Raw genomic sequence first — 21,814 nt, 5'->3', positions numbered from 1 at the left:
GTCCTGAAGTAACAGAAAAACTGGATACAAAGAAGGAAAAACAGTACCAAAGTGTACAGGATGCATGAGTTATACAGAGCTGTAAGCTGTTAGTTTATCCAGTTCACCATTGTTTACTGGGTATGACAGCGGCTCGACTAAACCCATCGCGTAAACATTTGGAGTTCTCCGGCTTTTTTGAGACGAAGAGCTGCCTGAAGTCTCCAAGTTGGGTTTTATTCTCACCCATAATTTGAGAGGGAAATGTATATATCTGATTATACTATATCTTTGAAATATATTATACTTTATAATTAACATATTTATCTGACAGTTTGTCTACTAATTACCGTATAAACTTAGATTTCAGCATACAAAGGAAATCAAATCCATGTAAATTTAGTTGATTTGTTGTGAGCCTTTGTCATCAACCCTGATCTATGAGCTAATGTAAGATGGAGAATGAATCTTTGAGCTCATTGACACAAGTCCATGGGTTTGGAGCAGTTAATGGTTCCAGTAAACAACTTTAAACAGGGGTATTTTATTTATGACGAATTAACTAAATCCTTGTAATGTGTTTTCAATCATTGTTGTGTTTAGACAGCTGGTTGGGCAAAATAAAGGAAGGTTGCATTTTTTATTTTTATTTGAAAGGCAATTCACAGTATTTTAATAAACCTAGCAATTTAATTTATGAAGGCACCATTCAACGAGTTGATTCTAAATGAAAATAATTATGAATGTTTTCATAGAAACAGTTCAGGATGTGCTCCACCTCAACCAACTACATCAGTAGGTGCATTTGCATCAAGAGTTTACAGCACGAGTTAAAATAATCAAACAGAAAAAGTGGTAAAGTGGGGTTTAAGAGCATTTTATTTTTAATATTTGATGTTTGGACAAGTAAAGAATCCAATCTAATCTATAACTCACATGATGAAAGGGTTTGAAAAACTGAAATTTAATGAATCTTTTGTAGTGAGTGATTTTCTGGAAGAAATTGAAAAGGCCTGCAGATGTAAGATGGGAGACTCTTGATGAGTACTATTCATTTAAATTGCTAACAGTAGCACTTGAGTTTGGTGTCATATTATCAGATCTGATTGTCCTTTTGATTGTGATCTGTCGCACCTCATTGAACCCTCTCACGTCATACGCCGCCTGATCCTGCTGTCACACAGAATACCTTCGTCATCACAGCTCTACGCTCTCCTAAACCTACTATCTCCTGTCATATGGTCGCCTAACAGTGTTCCTCTAAGTAGCTATGATGGTTGTGCTCATTTTGATGGCGCCTCATAAAGAGAGAAGATGAGGATGGGGTAATGAGCTATGTTAAGATAACCCCACCTGCTTCACTTTCCATCTCCCGCCACTCGCTATTCAACTAAAGTGCTTATTTAGTAACGCGCTGTCTTTGTTGTTTTTTTCCCCAACCCTTGTCACCATTGAGACATTTCTCCAGCAGGTATAATAATGTGAATAATTTAGCGATGGCTTTTGTTGATCTCGACTATCTCTCAGCCTATTTAAATCTCCTTTTGCTGGTGTTTTGAGATAACCTACTTTTGAAGAGAAAGGGAACATAAAGACATTAGATGACTTTATTTCCACCTTAGTTCACACACTGAAAGAAACTTTTATCATCCTTTTATATCACGAAAGAACAAAGGAAAGTCTAGGGTCTCTGTGTTTTTTAAGCATGTTTTTGGAGACAAAATTAAGATGGATGACAAGCGAGGCAGAAGATTTATGGGGTCTGTCTCGGCAGGTCCCTTGTTGCTAACCTGGCAGCGGCAAACTGCTACAAAAAGGAAAAACACCTGGACTTGGACAGCAACTGGGAGCTGGTGGAGAAAGCCAAGGTCTATTATATTGCGGTAAGTGAGACTCTCTACATTCAAAATGACTGTTCCCTGACTCTATTGCCAGAGGAGGACAAAATGTTAAGAGGCTTTATTCAGGAAATGCCTCAGCACGCCTTCTGCATTGTCAATATATCCATTCATCCCTTGTCGAGTGAAATGAGCTATGTTACCTATTGAGACAATACAGCTCCATTTTCTCCATTTTCCTTCCGTCTTTGTGCATGAAGCTGCAGCACAGTGTGAAATTGCTCTACATGTAATGCATTCATTCATTTCTTTTAACATGGAGACAAGCCAACAGGTGCTGCCAGAGTGTGAAAATTGATTATGCAAGTTCATTCGGCTTTACCCACTCCTACACAATTTCCCCCCCTTACAGACAAAACACACACACAGATTTAGCAGGACAAATGTGCCCTTCGACATTCGCAGACACTCGAGCTGCGCCACTGAGGTAATGTCTTCACTGGCAGCTTCGGGGAGTAGGATGGCCGGCCGTGCTCATGTTTCACTGTTTGGGATTTTGTTTAACTGTGACGGACCTACATTTCCTCTCATCTCAAGTCAGGATGATAGCCCTGAAATCACACTACATTCCATGTCTTTAAGCAGTTCATTATTGGCATAAATCAGCCTGACAGCCCCGCCATCAACACACTCCCTGGCATTTTGTCCCAAGTGAAATTCCCAACGCTCCCCCCGTTGCTCACAGGCCCTCTAAACATGAGTCGAACACGAGTGTACTGTAGAGCAGTAACGATCGAGGTTTCATAATTAGCTGCCCCGGTCACAGAAACAAACAGTGAAAAAAGAAAGAAAGAAAAGCTCTTGTGCCAGAAAGCAGATCAGTCAGTCCGTCCTCTTGAGTTTGTGTGGTCTCATTTTTAGCCTCTGCTTCACATTAGCAAACATGGCACATCCTCTGCAAATTGGCAGTTGGGTTTTGCCCACATCCGACCGTCTTGTGCACAGGGAAAAGCTTCCGTGGGATTTGAGGGGGGATAGATGGGCCACAAATGGGTGTTTGTCAGTGCTTGGAATCTAAACGTGGTGTTCAGCGTCCCTCCTGGGCCTCATTGTCAAAACAGGGGGATCATTCGCTTTATTAGAGTCCCATTCACACTTGTAAAGTACTTTTTCAGATACACCGCCACAGCTATTCCCACTTAATATTGTGCGGCGTGTCTAGACTGGCATACACGAAGGCCTCCTCTCTCCATTAACCTTGTCGAGAGCACTTAGATGTATTTAACTAATTTACAGCCGTATTGTTCATTTTCCCTCTCACACCACACTGAGCTTTCTTGCATAATAATGTGCTTTGTTGATTTTCATTAAACTGGCTGATGTGGTCATGTACACTCTGATCTGTAAATTTAATTACCAGAAAGTGCACATGCGTATGTTAACATGTCATTTGCTCACACATGTGTCTGTGTTTGTCAGAGCATGTGAGTTAAGGAGGTGATTGATGATTCCTGGCAGAGGCTCTCAAGGTGCCTGCTACGACGTGGTGTGATTGGATGAAAACAGAATTATTAGGGGGCTCTTGCAGCCAGCCTGGCTCATCCAGCAGCAGCGGCAGCAGCAGGGCTGGTGGCAGACGCAGAGCGGGGAGGCAGGACTGCCATTTTTCACAAAGAGAGAGAGAGTGAGAGAGAGAGAGAGAGAATTTTGAACTCCTGCCAAATGTTTGGTGGCAGGCTGTTGCTAGGAAATCTGGGTCCTTAGGCAAATCATTGCACAAAGACCCATAACAAAGGCAAGAGGGGGAAGAAGAAATGGCTAAACCCATTTCAGGCACATCTCTCTCTCGCTCTCTTTTTTTTTTCCCCCCCAGTGTTGAATGCCATTGCTGCTACAGTCATGTGTACAGTTATTTCTTACCCTGACAAGTGTAAGCATCAGAAATGGATGGTGATATATTGTGAGAAGGGAAGATGAGTGACTCTAATTGGTCGAGGTGATGTGTGCATGCTGGCCCAGTTAGCCTCTTCTCTTCCCCCGCCCACCGCCAACCCCCCATCCCTTCTCTTTTTTTGCTGCCACTTTCTTTCCTTGGCCTTCTATGGACACCCCCCTCCCTTCACCTCCTTTTCCTTCTCCCTCTCCTCTCCCTTTGCTGTCTTCTTTGCCTCCATACTTTCTCCTTCCTCTAGTCTCTCAGACACACATACATTTGCTGTTAAACACACAGCACACACACACACACACACATTCTGCAGCATACCACTGACTTGTTTTTCTAACCACTGAGAGCTTTGACCTGTAATTTGATCTCCACTGCTTGATGCATCCTCCATGATGCCACTTTGAATTAACCTGCATCTAAACTTGAGCCCCCGCCACTAAAACGGCCCTTACTAACTTGTGCCATTTATATTCATAAAAAAAAAAAAAAAAAAAGAGGCACTTGGTCCATTTCATGGCCAAACGCAGTGTAACTAACAGAAATTGAGGAGAGGGTAGAGAAACAAGACAATTGACTGTGAAAAGTCCTGTTAATGACTGGGCACAGATGGTCAGAAATAACCCAAGGATAGACGGAGGAGACACTCGCCTCTGCCAACTCGCCTGGTACACAAAACTCACCCAATGAGACACAAGCTGCAGAGCCGCTGGGTCACAAAATCTGATCACAGCCGTTTGTTGGCTAAGCGCACAAAAACACTGTTAGCCTTCAAGAGGGTAGCCACTTCCCAGCAAAACTTGTTAGCCCACCTCTTTTTTTTTTTTTTTTTTTTTTTCCTTTGGTCAAACACCACAGCAAGTTGAACTGTACTGCCTCACACTGTTTACACTGGCAAACTGTATATAGGATTAATTGGCAGTTTTATTCTTGCCCTCACTGCAGGGGAAAGCTGAGTTCAGCCACTGTAGCATAATATGCAAGAAGAAAAAGGAAGGAAAACGCAGGGAAAAAGAAAAAAAAAAAGTGCAGTACTGGCACCACAAGCAGAATGTCAGCCTGCTTACACCCCAGAGTGACACACACACACACACACACAGACATTGTTACTCCACCCCACCAGCCCCCTTCGGTTTTGCAGCCAAAAAAGCAAAGGGGAAGGTTTTGCGCATACACAGTCACACACATCTGACACCTCATCAGCCAGCCGACGGGTTGATTAGCACAGAGGTGAACTGCGGCTGCATCTCCGTCCAACTCGGAGGATGCTGTCCTCATCCTGACCTTGAGACTCCACTCTGCTGCCTCCCTCCACTGTCTCCCCGCTTCCCGTCTTTCCACTGTTCCTCGTCACCAATATTCTTTCTCTCCACTGTCTCCATCTCTCCTTCCTCTCCTCTTTTTCTGTCTCCCCCCCCCCCCCCTTCTTTCCTCTCCTCTGTACTGCAGCACTTTTTTCACTGCCCCTGTCCTTCTTCATAGCCAGGGAGGGATCACAAGGGGAAATGCAGGCATGGGAGAGAATAAGGGAGGGAGGAAGGAGAAGTGGAAGGGGTGGGGGGGTGGGGGGGTGGGGGGGTGGGGGAGGAGGTGGGGTAAGGGAGAGAGGGAGAGAAGGAGAGAAAAAAAAACTGGCAAGCTCCCCCTTTGTCTGCAGGCGATCAGTTACAGTCTTGGTTGCCGATGAAATTTAATCCCCACCGCATTTACATGCCAAGTTTGACTTCTGGCAAGCCTTATTAAATAGATTTGTAAATCATTTCATCTTGATTAGAATCTGTTCCCAAGGGATCACCTTTTTTTTTTTCCTCTCTCTTATTTTTTTGTGCCTTGCTTGTGTTTTTGTTTATGTGTACAGTCTGTGCCCACTGGAAAGTCAAGTCTTTGCTCGGTGCAAGTGAGTGTAAGCAGTGGATTTTAGGGGACAAAGAGTGATTTCTGCCAAGTCCCGTCTGTCACCAGCCAAGCCACTGTGTCAGCATGTCTCTCATCTCTGGAGGTCATGTCAGTGGCCGGGCAACGGCTCTGATGTGCCTTTTCTTTATTAGGCTGACACCACAGCGTCTTTACCATAGAACAAATAGAACAATGTCATTTCAAATTGTGCCTAATCAGATGGCATTTTGTAATTGCCAGCAAACATCTTTTGAATATGAATTCATTATTGTTCCATTACGAGTCAACTGCATCATATTCATTGGGCTTATTCATATTTTTTTCTTCCCACTGGCTTGGGCCAATTATAGGATTTCAATCTTGAGGCAATCAAGTGATAAGGGCGAGGCGTTTAGTGTTTGCTGTCACTATGTAATTCTCTCGAATGTTAAACATGCATCTGGGAGGGCTGTTTTTGTCGGGAGGCTGTGCATGGAGGTGCACCTGCCTAATTGAGTGGTAATGAGCTGTCAGGATTGCGGGCTTGGTGATTGGCTCTTGGCGGGGCGTCCTATGCTGGTGGGATGTATGGGCTGGCCCGGCCCTGCTGGAGAATCAGCCACCTCCACGCCCTGCAGGCCCGAGTGGGCGGAGTGTGGTAAATTAGGGTGGAAAGGCCAGCAATGACTGCAGAGACACGCTGCGGCTTTCACTCAACTGTGGAAATTATTGATGTTGTTTACAGTTTTAAATGCTTTGCCTTTGTAAAAATGGAAATACTTCACAGACTACTCTATTAAAAGTACAGATGTTTTATTTTATTTCAAGTCGTAATCACAAAGATAAGTGAAAAAAAAAGAAGCTGTTTCCAAAATCTCTCAGTAATAAATCTTTGTTTTGTTGTTTTGAATCACTCCTTTTCTGCATTGATCAGCAGGTTTATGAGGTTTGAAGGCATCTTTGGAGGAGGTCAATAAGGACCTTAAGGACCTTAAAGAGCAAAAAATTGTTGCATAAAAAAAGTACAGACATGAAGCGAGAAAAATAAGTGTTTTCAAATGTAACTGCTGTAATGGCTGATAAAACTTTGCCACTCATTACTGAGAATGTATAAGAATAATTTTAGACGTGCCATCTGCCATATGCCAGTATTCAAAGTTTTTTGTTTACACTGTGTTTTTGCAGTGTCTTCGTGTTGCTACTATTGTCTATGTAATTTTCTGACATGTGAGTCATTTTGGGATTTTATTTTATTTAAAAACATTTTTTTTTTGTGGGAAACCAAAGCGTATCCCGTCTGCCAGGGTGCCAGTCAGTCGCAAAAGCCACCCCAGACATGTCACCAGTCTATAAAAAGATTGATGCTGAAACTATTAATCATGTACATTCACAACTATGTCTCAAGTCAAAAAGAGCAACAGAAAAACAAATCAAAACAAAAGACAACAATCACAGATGAACCTAATACGTAGACATAGGAAAGCAACTTCTCTCAGTAGTTACTGTTAGAAAAGCAACTTCTAAAATGAACTATGAAAACATAGTTATGCATGAAATGTCAGAGCACTCCATATGCATCTTGCTTTTTTTTTTTTTTTTCCTAAGTTGCATAATATTATAGTGGCAGTCAACCCACTCAGTCTACTGTTTCTTTTTTATTTCAACCTCAGCCCAACATGAACTTTATACATGAACATTATACACTTGAGAGGAGCAAATACGGGCCTGGAATCGCTCACAAAAAGAAACTTTACATGATGTCACAGTTTAGCTCATATAATTATCTTTAACAAGTTCTCATCATAATGACTGGGATTTAATTGGGTTAATATATTCAGCAATTTATTATCTTTATTTTTAATCAGAATTGTGTGTTGAGATATTCAAAGTTGGCATGGCTAAGCTGGGTTTATTTTGGGAGGCTTTATTTACAATTAATAGTTGGAAGACTTTTAGATGCTGGCAGGCGTCCAGGCTGTGGCCCATATTGCTTTACCAGCATGCTGTGACTTTCTCCTTTTACACCCACATCACCTTGTAAAAACAGTTTTTCTTATGCAGCGGGGAAAACATCATGTCCTTTCACCCCACATTACTGTGGGCATCTGCTCCACCAGCAACAATTCTTTTATTTATTTTTTTTCCCCTGCTGGATGAAATAGTTCAGACTTAATGATATTTCTGCCTGCCATCACCTTGTCCCCTCGCTCCCTCTGCTTCAAAGCCCCTGGCATATGTGTGCCTTTTTATTCATTAGACCAAGTTGTAAAACACTGAATAATGTTTCGGCGCTACACTGGGATATTGTGGCTATTAGTCTGAGTTCCACAGCTTAATTGAATAGCCTGAGTAATTATTTGTCAAGTAATGCTGAGCAGAAAATAAATAGCCACTTTGCGGCTGTGAATTGTGCCTGATAGCCATGTGTTGATACTCTCACCAGGGACAGTAAAAACCTGCTCTACTGGCTAAGTATCTGATTAAGATTCTCATGATGGAGCTGCACACGCTTTAGGATTGCGTGTCTCCTGGGCAAAGATGGTGAGTAGAGTTAAGTGTCAGGCAGTGTTACATTATCGCACTGGAACATAAAGCCCTGACTCGATAAATATTTCTGGAATATTCTCACCACAAACCACCCGATCACTCTGGTCAGCTTGCCAGATTGTTAAAACAGCCTGTGAAGAATTTTCCCACAAGTGCATCTTTTTTCATCAGTAATGGATATTTTTTTTTATTTTATTTTATTTTGTTCTTTTATAAGATTTATTTTCCCTATTAATCAGCTGTAGTTTGTTATAAACTAGTGTATGTGATCCTCATGCCCGTTTGGCATTCATTTTATTGTAAACTTTTAGTATTTTTTTTTCCTTTTGTATCTGAGGATTATTTCTTCTGAGAATAAAATGTATATATTCATTTCTATGGAGTAAGATAGCTGTCAAAAAGTCTTGTGAATACAGATCTTATTTCTACGACTTTGAAGTCTTCACTGTGAACACGAAATCCATTTTTAGGGTAAAAAAGTGTTAAAATGACATCTTATTGGTCACAGGGGAAAGTAATCAAACCATTGCTCCAAACTCACATCTGCCGAATTCTGTATTCAAACACAAAGTTCAAATGTTCTGAACTAACTCTTATCAGAGTTCTGAATCATTTTAGATCAGTAACTGGCATTGGTCATTGGTGGGGTTTCTTTTGGTGTGGATAGATCCCCAAGATATCGTTCCTCACTTCAGCGTCAAGCCAGATGTTTATGACGTTTATGATTATGTTTCGATGTGTATGTTGGGGGGGTATATGTGTACTATGTGGGTATCAATGTGTGTGATGTGTGTGAAAATGACCTGATGTCTGTTTTCAACCATGAGTGTGTGAATTTGTATATGTTTGTGTTTTAATTTTATTATGTAAAGCACTTAGTGCTACTGTTGTATGAAAAGTGCAATATCAATAAAGTTTGATTTGAATTAGCAATCCCAAAGGGAATTTATAGTGCTAGAGTTATATAACATATTAACATCTTACTTTGTGTTCTGGGGTAACAGGATTGTAGAAGGTCATTTGCAGATTAAATTAAATTAAGTTCAAAATACTTTAGGAATCTAAAGAGAAATTAATTAATTAAAAAGACACAGAAGAGCTTTTTAATGTTAAAATTTTAGTCTCAGTTTCACTTGGAGGAATATTTGATTGAAACTAGCTCAGAGCTATGGTGGACATCATTGAAGAGGCAATTAAAATCAAACTCAAGAAAATAATTACAGGAGTAAATGAGTGAGTGACTGGGCAAGATACCGAACAAGAACAACTTTGGGGAATATGTTGTGAAACGACCTTCTTTATGCCTTCAGAGCCAAAAATTGCAGTTCCTTTGAGGTCACTGTAATGCAACACTCGATGCACATGAATTGTTTGTCTTCAGAGAATTCTGCAACAAAAAAGCTGGCGCATGCACATTTTATAACAATATACTAGTATAAATATAGTATTGCTACAGTGATTAGCTATAAATAAGTGATATTTTTCTCAGTTCAAGTGAACAAGGCATATTTACTATTTTAACAGTTTACCTTACTTAGTGTTATGATAAATGCACTGACTCATTTGTTTAGTTTCCATAATGCTGTAAAAGAAATAACAACATTTTCCTGCTTTACCTGGATTGCTTTAGCTTTTACAACTATCCCAGACAGAGACATTGCTGTCTGATCTTTGTTGTTGCCACCAATTGATGACTTTCATACACCAGATCCGATTCTGGCTACTATTGGTTTTGGCCGTTGGCCACCACTTGAGGGATGGGGCCATTCGTAAGCTGCGCACAACAAAAAATAATACAGTAGTTACGTTCAGAATGCAATGTTTAGCCATCACAGCTAACTGAATTTACCCTGAATGGAGTAAGGTTAGTGTGGCTTGGTAACTAAACCCAATGTAACAATTGCATTGCAGAAAGAGTTTAAAGAGTACAAACTTGTCACGATCTGTCAGTATTTTTCCTCACTTCCCCTTTTTTTCTCATAAATACCAAAGAAAGCAGCATCCCATTCTGTTGTTATATAGAGCATTTGCTTCCATCACTATTGCTAACACGCATTTTAAACATATAACTCTTTATTGACACATGCCTTCATGCAGTACACATGTGAATAACAGTCTGCAGCGCAAACACACCGGATTTGTACACTCCCTGACACAGAGGGGACTGAAATATATGATGTAATCTAGTAGATTTAGCAGGCTTAGTACATCTGGTACCTTCACCAGCCAAGAAATCGTGTTTCACATAACCTCAACATAGTTGTTGTTGCAGGTTTTGCATTTCTGTTTTCATAAGAATCAACAAACATGACATAAAGGAAGCTTAAGAGATGGTGGGAGTTAGTTAACCAGGCTCATGTGTTGCATCTTTATGCCCAACTGCCATAAAACTGGTGCATAATGCAAATCCTAAACAAATTCCCCAAAAATGGCAATTTATTTCAACCAGAGAGCATTTTGATTTGGCTTTTATGTTACTATTCTTAGTTAAAAACAACTAACTCTCAAAATAACTAACTCTCCAAAAGGCTAAATCCTTAAATCTAAAAGGGTCAAGCATGCAAAAGAAATGTCTTGCCCTAACAAAGCAATTTTCAGCAATAGTACAAATTGCTCTGGGTCTGGGTTTCATTTAGCATGCCTGGGGTGAGCGCATGTGGAGGGAAAGTCTTTACTTTACATACATGGTCCCACTCAGACACAGGCCACTACTTTGACCTTATCTATTGTTTCTCAAGTGTATGTTGTAAGCAGCTTTGGAGGCTTTATAGAGACTTAGCCAACAGGGCTGCCGTTGCTCTGGTGGAACATTTGGACCTCTGGCAAGTGTCAGATTTTCAGCTGCACATTAAATCTCTTAACCCAGTTCTTTTCCCTCCCTCCCTCCCTCCCTCCCTTTCCTCTCCCTGTCTCTCTTTCTCTTCCTCTGTGCGTCTCTCTCTCTCTCTCTGCCATGCTAACAAGCTGGCTGTTATTTATTTTTCATGTGTGGCATTGGTAGCCTCCACCATTTATGTCTTTCCTCTTTTTTTTTTTTTTTTTTCTCCAGCTTCTAAATACTTGTGCCAGCGGTTAGTCCGGTGCCCAGCCCCGGAGGGGGGCAGAGCGAAAATGCAGCTCGAGCAGCTGCACATTACCCCAACTGCGCAAAGTCCTCCAGACGCACCGTCATGGGGAGGCCAGAGACGCTTTGATTAGCATGTGCGCCGTTACTGGCCAGCTTGAATGTCACGCACTGCGAGCCCAGTTGTCTAATGCCTTGGCCGGCCAATGGGGCCACTCCCTGCAATCACTGATAGGGCTGCTCGTTCCAGTTTGGAGGCAAGGCCAGAGAGAGAGAGAGAGCACCACAAGTGCCAAACGATTGTCCTCAGTAAATAAAAAGCAGACATATTCCCTTTTTTGATCTTCTGCATGTGCGTGATTTATGTTCAGATGCTATGGCGCAATCACATTTGAAAGCATTTTGCACTCCCAACCTAACAAGGGGGGGACCAATCAAAACAATAACTGTGGTTCCTTTTGACAAAGCCCTTGGCTCGCTGTTGTCAGAAGATGTAAGCTGACTCATCCACACAAGAAGGGCATGTATCCCTGGGAGCGAGGGGCAAAAAGCTATGATGAATCCTCCCCTCTGTGCTTGCTTCTCTCCACTGAGCCGGCATGGATTAATTACATGACTAGAAGCTAGTTTAGTCCCATTATTTATTTTTTCTTATGAATAATTTCACTCTCTTCTGCCTAGATTTTATTCTGCTCAGGACTTTTCAGCTTCGCTCTGTGGAAATAAGAATGCATTGATTATTTTCCATCTAGCAAATATCCCACCAACTGAGGAATAACATGCCTTCCCCCTAATTGGTTTGTTTATCTTGAGCAACAGACCCTGGGTTTGTTTGGGCTCTGGCTGGCATCCACACACTGCACCGCTCCTCAGCATGATTACTCACCTTGGGAGGAGGCTGCTGTGGCGAGGTTGACGTTCCTCACATAGACATCAGGCTGTCATTCTCCCCGCTTATGTGACATCATTTGCCAAGAGAGATTTGTTACAGGAGAAATAAATTCAGGCCTAAAAAGGGATTGATTTAAGGACAGGCTGCAAGTGGAAAAAAGGCAACAGGAGGGATGGGTAGGGGGGGGGGGGGGCTTTGAGAGACATTTTACCACTCAGAGGGCTCGAGCCAGATCCAAACAAGCTGCCAACAGAAAGATGGATTCTGGCTTCATGTATAATTGATAAACTGTATGTTCTAGGTGTCAGCTTTAAAGAGCAAGCTAGGACTATATCAGGAAGCTATTTTTCCTCTCTGAGGCGAGCATCATTTTTATTTTGTCCTCCCCCGTTCTCTGGCTTATCTTCTCAGTTCAGAAAGCTCTGTTGAAAATTATCGTTTTCTTTGAAGACGACATTTAGGAAGTGCGCCGTGAAACGGCACATCCTGTTCCTGTGGCTATTAGAAGAGCTAGTGCAGGGCAGATAGCCATCTGCAAAGTTGAATGAACATCCTGAGGTATCAGGATTAGCCATCTCACTCTTGACACCTAGCACATTAATATTAGCTATGGGAGACTCTATCCTGCTGAAAGCAGCATAAAAGGATTAATGCAGCTCTTATCCTTTTGGAAATAATGCCCTTTATTGAGCGGATCTGACACCGTAGAGGCTAATGATGACATTGAATGGAGCCAGAATAAGTAATGGTGCATCATCCCATGTCATGCAGCCAGAACAGTCACTAATTTGCATTCCAGCAGCTCAAACTGTATTGATTGCACTGAAGGCTTTCGGTTGTTTTTCCTCTGCAGCAGTAAGAGGGTGTTACTCAATCATCAGTGTCCTGTAGATAATGACAGTCTTCTCCCTGCGGGCCCAATGACATGCTTCGTTCATCATCATACTGTACACCACGATTTCACCTCCGAGCACTTTGAGCCGTAGCAATTATTGTACATGAAACACAATATGCCAGCGTGTCACCCTTCCTGCCTTTCACACGGGGACCGTGGGGTTGATGCGGCTGTGCCCACTCACTTTAATAGAGATAAATTCACATCCTGCCATTCAGCCGTGTTAGAGTTAAGAAACACATTTTGCACCTCAAAGGCTGTTCCAGTAGACTAGGGGAGGGGCACAATATAATGGCTGTCAAAAGCAGCTTTCAATTGTGTTTTGTTTACACAGGACTTGAAGTGCAAAAAAATATCATGATTCATATTATTTATAATACCCGCTGTGCTTTTGACTCAAATTGATGCTAGATGTAAACACAAATGCGTCTGCATGGAGGTTACCTGATCCAGTCACGTAGCAAGAATTGAAAATGATTGTGATTCAGCGCTAGATCGTCTCCTTGAACCTCTAATGTGATTTGATTATAAAAGGGTTAAGCAACTACTAATAAATCTGTCAATTTTTTAATACATCGCGCCATTTATTCCTGGACATTATAACGCTCAGGGCCAGACCAGCGGCAGTCAAGACCGCCTAAAAAACGCTGCCTGTGTTCTAGGGCTGTGCGATTAATCGATTTTAAATCTAAATCGGATTTATTAATCAAGACGATGTTAAAAAAAGGAAAATCGGAAAATCGATTTTCCTCTCTCTTTTTCATATAGCTGGAAAAGAAGAAGAGAGCTGTCTGCATTACAGACAGAACTCGTCTAGTCATCTTTGTTTGGTCAAGAAAATGGTAAATGTTGTCACTTTACTAAAGTCAAGGAGGATTTACAGTATCTTTCAATTGCACTTCATTCCTAATAGGGACATTTGTTTGCTATTTTTCTTTAAAAATATTCTTAAAAAATATTTGAAACAATTTATTCCATTGTTTTTTGTAGTTTTACCAAAAAAATCGAAATCGAAAATCGGGTTTTCAGAGAAAAAAATCGGGATCTTATTTTTGTCCAAAATCGCCCAGCCCTACTGTGTTCTTTCATCTGCATCGTGCTGTCATATATATTATAGCTGACGACATCTGTAAACTAATCCATCAAAGCTGCTTTTACTTCCTTTCCAAGGGCTTTGAATGTGCCTATGGTTATAATGGGAACATTGCACACTCATTTCAGCCGTGCCTCCATGTTTCTTAATGAACTGATAAAGCCCTAATTATCGAGGCAAATCCCGGTTTCTGATTTGCATTACTGCCTCTTGTTTCACCCCACACGGCGGAAATGAACATCACTGAGGCGCTGAGATGTCGGTCTGCCTTTCCAGAAACTCGCATGGTTCGTCTGCGATCTTGTGTGTAAGTGCGTGTGTAGATACAAAAGAGATGGACAGATTAGATTAGATACAGTAAAGGCTGCATGGCTCCAGCCGTTTGTGCGTAGAATGTGATTTAGTTGTGAGGTTGAGCCAACTCTGGGCTCTGGTGATGGGTGAAGGGACAGACTGACAGTGACAGCGGGGTGGTAATGCCTCTGAATGAGGAGGAATGGCCCCTGGAAGACTCGCACCTACACCAGCACCTGAACACAGCAGCCTAAGGCTGGGCGATATATTGAGATTTTAATATATATCGATATATTTTCAAACGCGATATGGTACGAGACAATATCGTTTATATCGATTTAAAAAAAAAAATAATAATAATTTTTTTTTTTTTATGATTTTGATATAGCTTATTTTGTGACAAATTGACTTGAATGTTTTATTTGAGATTTGCACAAATGTTTTGTTATTTGCACAAATGTCAACCTCAGTGGAAAAGTCTGCCTGTTACTGTCTACAATGTATTTTAATTTAATTGTTATGCAGGAAAGGGATATTTGTTTTATTTTATTCAAGAAGCATTTTTATTCTATATATGCAGGCAGTTTATTTTTATTTCATTTGTTTTATACATTTTGATATTGTGCAGACCTCTGTTATTAAAGGAACCTGTGTGACATTTGGCACGAGGCTTTGTATTAAAACTGACTGTTTTTTTAAGGGTTTGCCTCAGAAAAAAATTAAGCTAACAGAGATGCTATGCTATAATGCTTTGGGGGAAACCCCAATTAAGCCACAGAAAAAAATATCGAGATATATATCGAGTATCGCCATTTAGCTAGAAAATATCGAGATATGACTTTTGGTCCATATCGCCCAGCCCTACTGTGAACTAAATTCTTTTCTACACCGGTGTTGACCCAATCCCCCCCTCCCCCTCCCTCACAGCCCCTCCAAAGCACTAGAAACTGTGGGCATTTATAGCTTCACTAGTCTGAGCAGAAGTCTTGAAAAAAAGAAAAGATAATGTAAATAAGCGACCCTAAAAAGAATCCAACCTGCAGATTTTATTAACATCAGAAGCTTTATTCCCATCGTTGCCCATCAAGGGAAAGAAGATTTAATCACATTACAGTTTTTTTTTTTAACTAAAACTGCTGGAAAGTAGAGGCACTGGCAGTCAAATTGTGCACATGTGATCAAAATATGTGGACATATCGGCATGGATATAAAATCCCAGGTGTGTTTTCATCATGAGCACATATCTAGGCCTCTCTTGGCCTTGATGCCCTTTTTTCGCCTCTGAAACTGAAACATGTAGAAGTTAGGCTTGGGAGCTCTGCAGCTCATGAAAAATGCATTCCCTCAGCTCTTTTTCTAACTCTTTGGCTCTGATACTCTTGTCATATCATATCCATGTCATGTCAGTGTGTTTATTAATTATGTAGCTGGCACAGTTAAGGAGACAATATTGATGCATCAGAACTAGACATCCTCTGTGTTACTCACTCATCGCTGCGATATTTAAACAAGACTTCATCAAGGAAGTGAAGATACTTAAATGTTTATCCGTGTAAGTAAATAACTCTTAGCCCGTGTTCACAGGAAGCTGTTTGTTTTTCTATCTGCTCTCCCCATGGGCTTCATTTTATCTTTAGTGTCTCCCTCAATTCAACGGTTGTGGTCACTTTTTTCCGGTTCAGCTGAGGTGTTCGACCCGGTCAACCCACATGGGTTTTTTAGCCTTTCTTTTAGTTTTCCAGCTCATACTCTCTCCACATACTGCACACAAATGGCACCCAGCAGCACCTTTGGAGGTGTCCCAAATTGCAAAGGTAATTTTACTTCTTTGCGAGCGGAATTATACATGAGTAAGAGGTCAAATTGTAATATGAAATTGCGCAGCAGTTGCACATACACCCAAGATCCTGCTGGGGTTTTATTTTTGTGTTTTTATGAGTCTTCCCTGCCCAGTAATCTTATGGAACTGTGATAACACTTGAATATATTTCCCCCCGTTCAAGTGAATGTCAGGAGGAAGCAGAGCTCTGGAAGGTTCCTCTTGAAATACAGCTGGATATAAATACAGCCGGCCTCTTTTCCTGTCTGTAACAAATGCTTACGCAGGATTAGGATAACAACAAACACTTTTCTCTTCTATAGAAGGAAAAAAAAACCCCAAAGATGTATTTTGTTGTCACAGCTCAGGTGGATTTTAGACATACTTTGGATTGGTAAGCTTGTCCTTGCCAACAACTGGATCTACATTGGTCATGTGTGTTTTGTTACATTGGATGTTGTATTGCAAGGTGATACAGGAGCTGTGGTTTGACAGGAACAAGTGGAAGTTCAAAGCGCCGTCTGTCTGGGGGGGAGGTTTCTAGACATATTATGAAGCCATCATGTCTAATTTGCACAAGGCTCTTCAGTAATTCACCCCCAGTTCAGAATAACAGTCTGGTCTCTTTCTCTGCAACACGATGCACCCTTGGCTTACATTGTTCATTGGAAGAGACATTGAGTGAATGATTCTTGTAGCTCAAATAATGTGCAGCACTGTTCCTGTCATCTTTGTTGCAGTGTAATGGCTCCTGATAAGCAGTTTCCTGCAGTGGCTTTTTTGGTCTGGTGCAGAGCAGACGGCGCTGCACCGTACACAGCGACTGTTGGTTCAGTCCGAGCAACGTGTTTACAAGTCACTGCCGAAACAACCGCTCGACAGATAAAGGACCTCAGAATGTTGTATAGTCTTTAAAAAGCGGGGGGGGGGGGGGGGGGAAACCTCTTCAGAAGAAGGGATGGGGTTTTCCACATGTCGCCCAGCCGCTCTCACACATATTCAGTTTGTCTGTGCACATCTTTGAAAATGCAAATGTGTCAACCACATGTAACAAACCACTCAGCGACGAGATGAGCTGCTCAGCTGCCTTTCTCATGGCCCCTAAATGGCTGCCAGAGATCCTCAGCAGCTCTGCGTGTCTCTGAACCCTGCAGTTTCTCTTTTAATGGACAGATTAGTTTTTTGTGGCATATTGAATAATTTGTGCACATTTATCACCGTGAAAAGAAATGTCTCGTTTAACCACATGAAGAGACCAAAGAGGATTAGGCTGTAAGTTATTTTTTTGAGCTCTTGCAGTGAGGTGTGTTTTAGAACGTATTTTCTGGACTATAAGCCGCTACTTTATTCATAGGTTTTGAACCATGCGGCTTATACAAAGGTGCGGCTTTTCTGTGGATTTTTCTTCCACCGCTAGAGGGAGTGCTAACCGGAATTAGAATAAAAACTAAGACAAAATAAATGCAAAGAAGAATACGCTATTTCTTCTTTAGCAGATAGAAGTAGGTAGAAGCAGATTTCAAACAGATAAATACATAAATAAATAGCGGTTATTTTCTCATGGTTCTGTCCCGTTTTAATCAGCAAAGTTGCTGCCGTGTTAAAAGACACTGTTAGGAAAGGATCTATTTAGGTACAAACATGTACATCATTTACAGCTCAAAATCCTTCTGTACATGTAGTAAATATCTAATCTAACAACAGAAATATCTGTGGCTGAAATATCTTTTTTATTTAAATAGAGCGGACGCGGCTTATATACAGGTGCGGCTTATAGTCCAGAAAATACGGTAGTAACAATGATACAGAAAGCATCGATTAGTCTGTACTGTAAACAAGAAGTACAAGAGTTAGTCAATTGTTGAACATTTTAGGTCTATTTTCATCACGGTGAATGTAGATTTCCATATATTGTGCACATCCTCAATCAGAAGAATATTTATACCTCACACATGTCAGCCAGCTTTGACATCTGCTGCGAGAGGAAAAAAAAAACTGACAGCACATCTTACCATACCATATCCTGACAGAGAAGACATTTGTAAATTATTAATGTTTTCCCTTGCACTGTCACCTATCAGTGTGTTATCCTACTGCTCCCCGCGCCGTGGCAAGTCATGTTTCAGGCTCTCGTTTCACCGTCTGAAGTTAAAGTTTGGGGTGACACATCCCGACCTGCCAGAGCGCCAGCGGCTGACACGCCACCAGTTCAAGATGGTACACTTTTACAAGGCCCACCCAGCTTGTCGAGCAAACCGATAATGAATCAATCTTTGTGAAACATTTATGCGCCCTCCGCACTTTTTCCCTCGCATGAGTCCAATTAAAGCTTCCTCAGTGGCCCCTGCTGTCTGAGTCGGGGAAGCCCCTTTGCATTGTCATATCAATATTCCTCGGCTGATCTCCAGCTGAGGCCAGTCCGGCTGCTCTTTCCACACATGCTCATTTGCATTTCGTCTGCATGTGCGGGAGATGGCATGCTGGCTGCCTCTCCTTGTTCCCAAACCTACTGTTGCCCCCCTGTTCTCTATTTTCTTCTCTTTTTTTGTTGGTAAGAGGGAAAAGTTTCTTGATTCCTAGCATGCCAGAGAAGGGTCCTCTGAGGATTACGTTGGCTAAGCCCTTATCACTCCAGGAAATTCAGTGCCTGCTTAAAAAAGTGGTAGGAGAAGAAAAATCAAGGGGAAGTGTTATTCTTTTTAAGTTCCTCCCTATTCCCATGGAAAGTTATTACAGGTTTGAAGAAAAAGTCCTCTTTTTTTTTTTTTGGCTCTCAAGTTTTCTTATAACTGCATTTCATATTTCACTGTTCTTTCTTTTCTTTTCTTTTTTTTTTTCCAGGCTGCTGGTGGAATTTTAGAAGTGGAAAATGTGAAGGCAGGTGCTCGACAAGGGAGAGCGGGAGAGAGAGGGGAGGTTTTGGGGAGGGCTGTGCTCACTGGGAAGCGATGTTAAACATCCAGGGGAAATGTTTGTTATTCTAATGGGATACCACCATGGTAACAGCTTTTAGAGACTCCCAAGGCTTTGTGTGGAGTGTATGCACGCATTCATCAATCTTGCCTAATTTCTTCGGGGATTAGCAAATATAATCAGTCCTTTCTCCAAAGCGTCACCTGTTTATCGACATGAATATTATGGTGAAATTTAGCAGAACATAGTCCTGTTGGATGTGGGAACAGCAATACACAGGCCATTAATATAAATCACAAATTGAGGTGCATTGCTGAATGAATTCAAATGTCATTAGTTTTCGTTTTGCACTGAATGACATCCCAGGCAGAATAACTTACATTTGGCACTTCATTCCTTTTGAACAACCCTTGGAACTACTACCAAAACATCTTTCCTTATTTTATATCTTCAGGTTTCATGTTTCAAAGGTAATGAATTATTTTACTTTGAGACTTAATACCTCAACAAGTGGTTAAAAGCAGTGGAGGAAACTCATTTACATGGCTTGACAAGAAAAAGGAAGCCCTGTCTGATGACAAGCCACAGTGTTTAAAAAGCTCCAGGAACTCGTAAGCCCTTCTTAGTTTTTATACTATTTCTTTTTTTTCCTCTCCCTCTGCAGATTTCCTTAAGTGGCTTATGCGAATTGCAATTGCCACATTGAAGGCAAGTGCATACGAAATACATTTCTACGTGGCATGACCAGCTAACTGTGTGTTGAACTTGTGCGTGTGGAGATGGAGAGGTTTCACACACAGCACCGCAGCACTGTGGGAGTATAGCATCACCTAAAGCTAAGCCTGCAGCAGGAACAGCCTTCTATCAAACTCACAACCATAGTCTTTTATCTACTGGCATTTCTGTCTGATCCAAATAGCCAAGACATGATATAGTTGGCTACATGTCATCTCTGGCATAGTACTACATTCTCGCTGCCACCCCACCTCAACCTCTATGAAATATAATGCTTTTAAATCACCAGATTTTTTTTTGCCTTGGCTATTTTTTCCATCTGTAGAGACAGAGACCAGTGTGTTTGCTCATCTTGGCCAAAGGCCAAAGGCTCTTTCTGATATAATCCCCACCATCGATCAGACTTTGTTTACTCTAACATGGTTTCTCTTCCCTCCAGCAATTAGAAGGCAACCTTCCACCTCCTGCTCCTCAGACTAGCTTTATAGGTTTATTTTTTCCTTAAGTGGTAATTTTTCATGCTGCTGCTAAGCTCCTAGAAGTGTGTGTATCTTTGGTAATGGATGTTCTCCAACCAGACAGACATGTGAGATACCAAATTTGTGTTAATGCTTCTTTGTTTCTGAGAGGAAGAGCTCTCCCGTCACCAGAAACTACTTCACTGTACCCCAAATGTTGAAAGATGACTGTGATATTTTTCTATATAGCATTCCACATCCTGTTCTTCTTTGGGGCTGCGCCACTTGGAGATGTCAAGTACTTTGAAATGTTGGAAAATAGCGGCTGTAGTAGCAGAGGCTGACTGTCCACCTGATAGGCTCTTAAAATCACACAGGAGGGGGATTATTTTCTGGATTTTAGCCAGAGGTTTATATTTCAAAGGGTTTTTACTTTATTGCAAATATTATGATCACAAACATAGATTTTTTTATTTTATTTTTTTATATTGGTTCGGTGCCCAGCGGCAGTCACTTAAAGTGAAATTAAACTTGGAACTGCTTTCATAGACAAAAATGGGCCTTGTCTTTTATATGATGCATCTTAAAGATTTTACTCAGTGGAAAAAAAATCCCCATAAAACATATGGTTTTTACACTGCTACTTGACTAAAAGAAAAAGTTTGCCAATTTATACTAAGCGTATAGTATAGTGTGTCTTATTGATGGACTTAGTGTCTGCAGTCTCTCTAACTCCCACCTCTGTATATTTCTCCCTGCAGAGTAAACTGTAAAGTGTTTTTCTAGAGAAAAGTCTATTAGTGAAATAGTGTTTTTGAAAAGGTGCATTTACATCCTTATTTTTGTTCTCATCTTGATTTCGAGTAGAAACTGCAGTAATTAAAAAAAAGCCAAAATATGGGGAGGAAAAAAAAAAGTTTTCCACTTTGCTGAGGTGGAAAACTTGGTGCATTAAAGAAAGCTGAGAATAAAATGTGCAACGTAAAAACAGACTCGGGGAATAAATCATGACATACGTGGAGACTTAAACATCCACTCCACTTCCGCTCCACCGGAGAGGGGATAAATCGTAGCAGGAGAAAACATCAGACCTGTAGTCGGTTTCCATCCAAATGTAGCTCAAGTCAGCTTAAGGAAATGTATCTGCTTTTCCATCCACTGCTGCTCCTCCAGTTATGCCAGCATCAACCACATATTACATTTTTTTTTTAATGTTCTTGTTCATTTGAGGTTTGACTGGGACTTGTTTCACCATTTCATTGTGCTTTCCTATTTTTTTTCATGTCTGGGAGATGAATGCCACCAACACTTTATGGTGATGGAATTTTATTCCGAGAAGTTACTTTAGTTTTATACTTTTTTGATATCCAAATGTTTGTTTTCTTCCAGGCATAACATAATTAAGTGATCCATCAGCATCTTGGGAGGTACTTGTCAGCGCTAGAAGCAGATTTATTCAGCATTAGCACC

The 21,814-nt window shown here is 41.1% G+C and overlaps 1 protein-coding gene across 2 annotated transcripts in view; it reads left to right on the top strand.

Annotated features, from left to right (window-relative positions):
* Nucleotides 1–21,814, top strand: part of LOC133419190 (adenosine kinase-like) — a 133,998-nt gene that overhangs the window by 56,038 nt on the left and 56,146 nt on the right. For both annotated transcript variants that reach the window (XM_061708223.1, XM_061708224.1), the window contains exon 6: nucleotides 1,754–1,862. In XM_061708223.1, the coding sequence (XP_061564207.1) occupies nucleotides 1,754–1,862 (109 nt within the window). The remainder of the gene's footprint in view (nucleotides 1–1,753; nucleotides 1,863–21,814) is intronic.

Source organism: Cololabis saira, chromosome 19 (genome assembly GCF_033807715.1).
Source record: "Cololabis saira isolate AMF1-May2022 chromosome 19, fColSai1.1, whole genome shotgun sequence".
NCBI lineage: Eukaryota > Metazoa > Chordata > Actinopteri > Beloniformes > Belonidae > Cololabis > Cololabis saira.
This window is presented reverse-complemented; position numbering and strand designations above follow the sequence as displayed.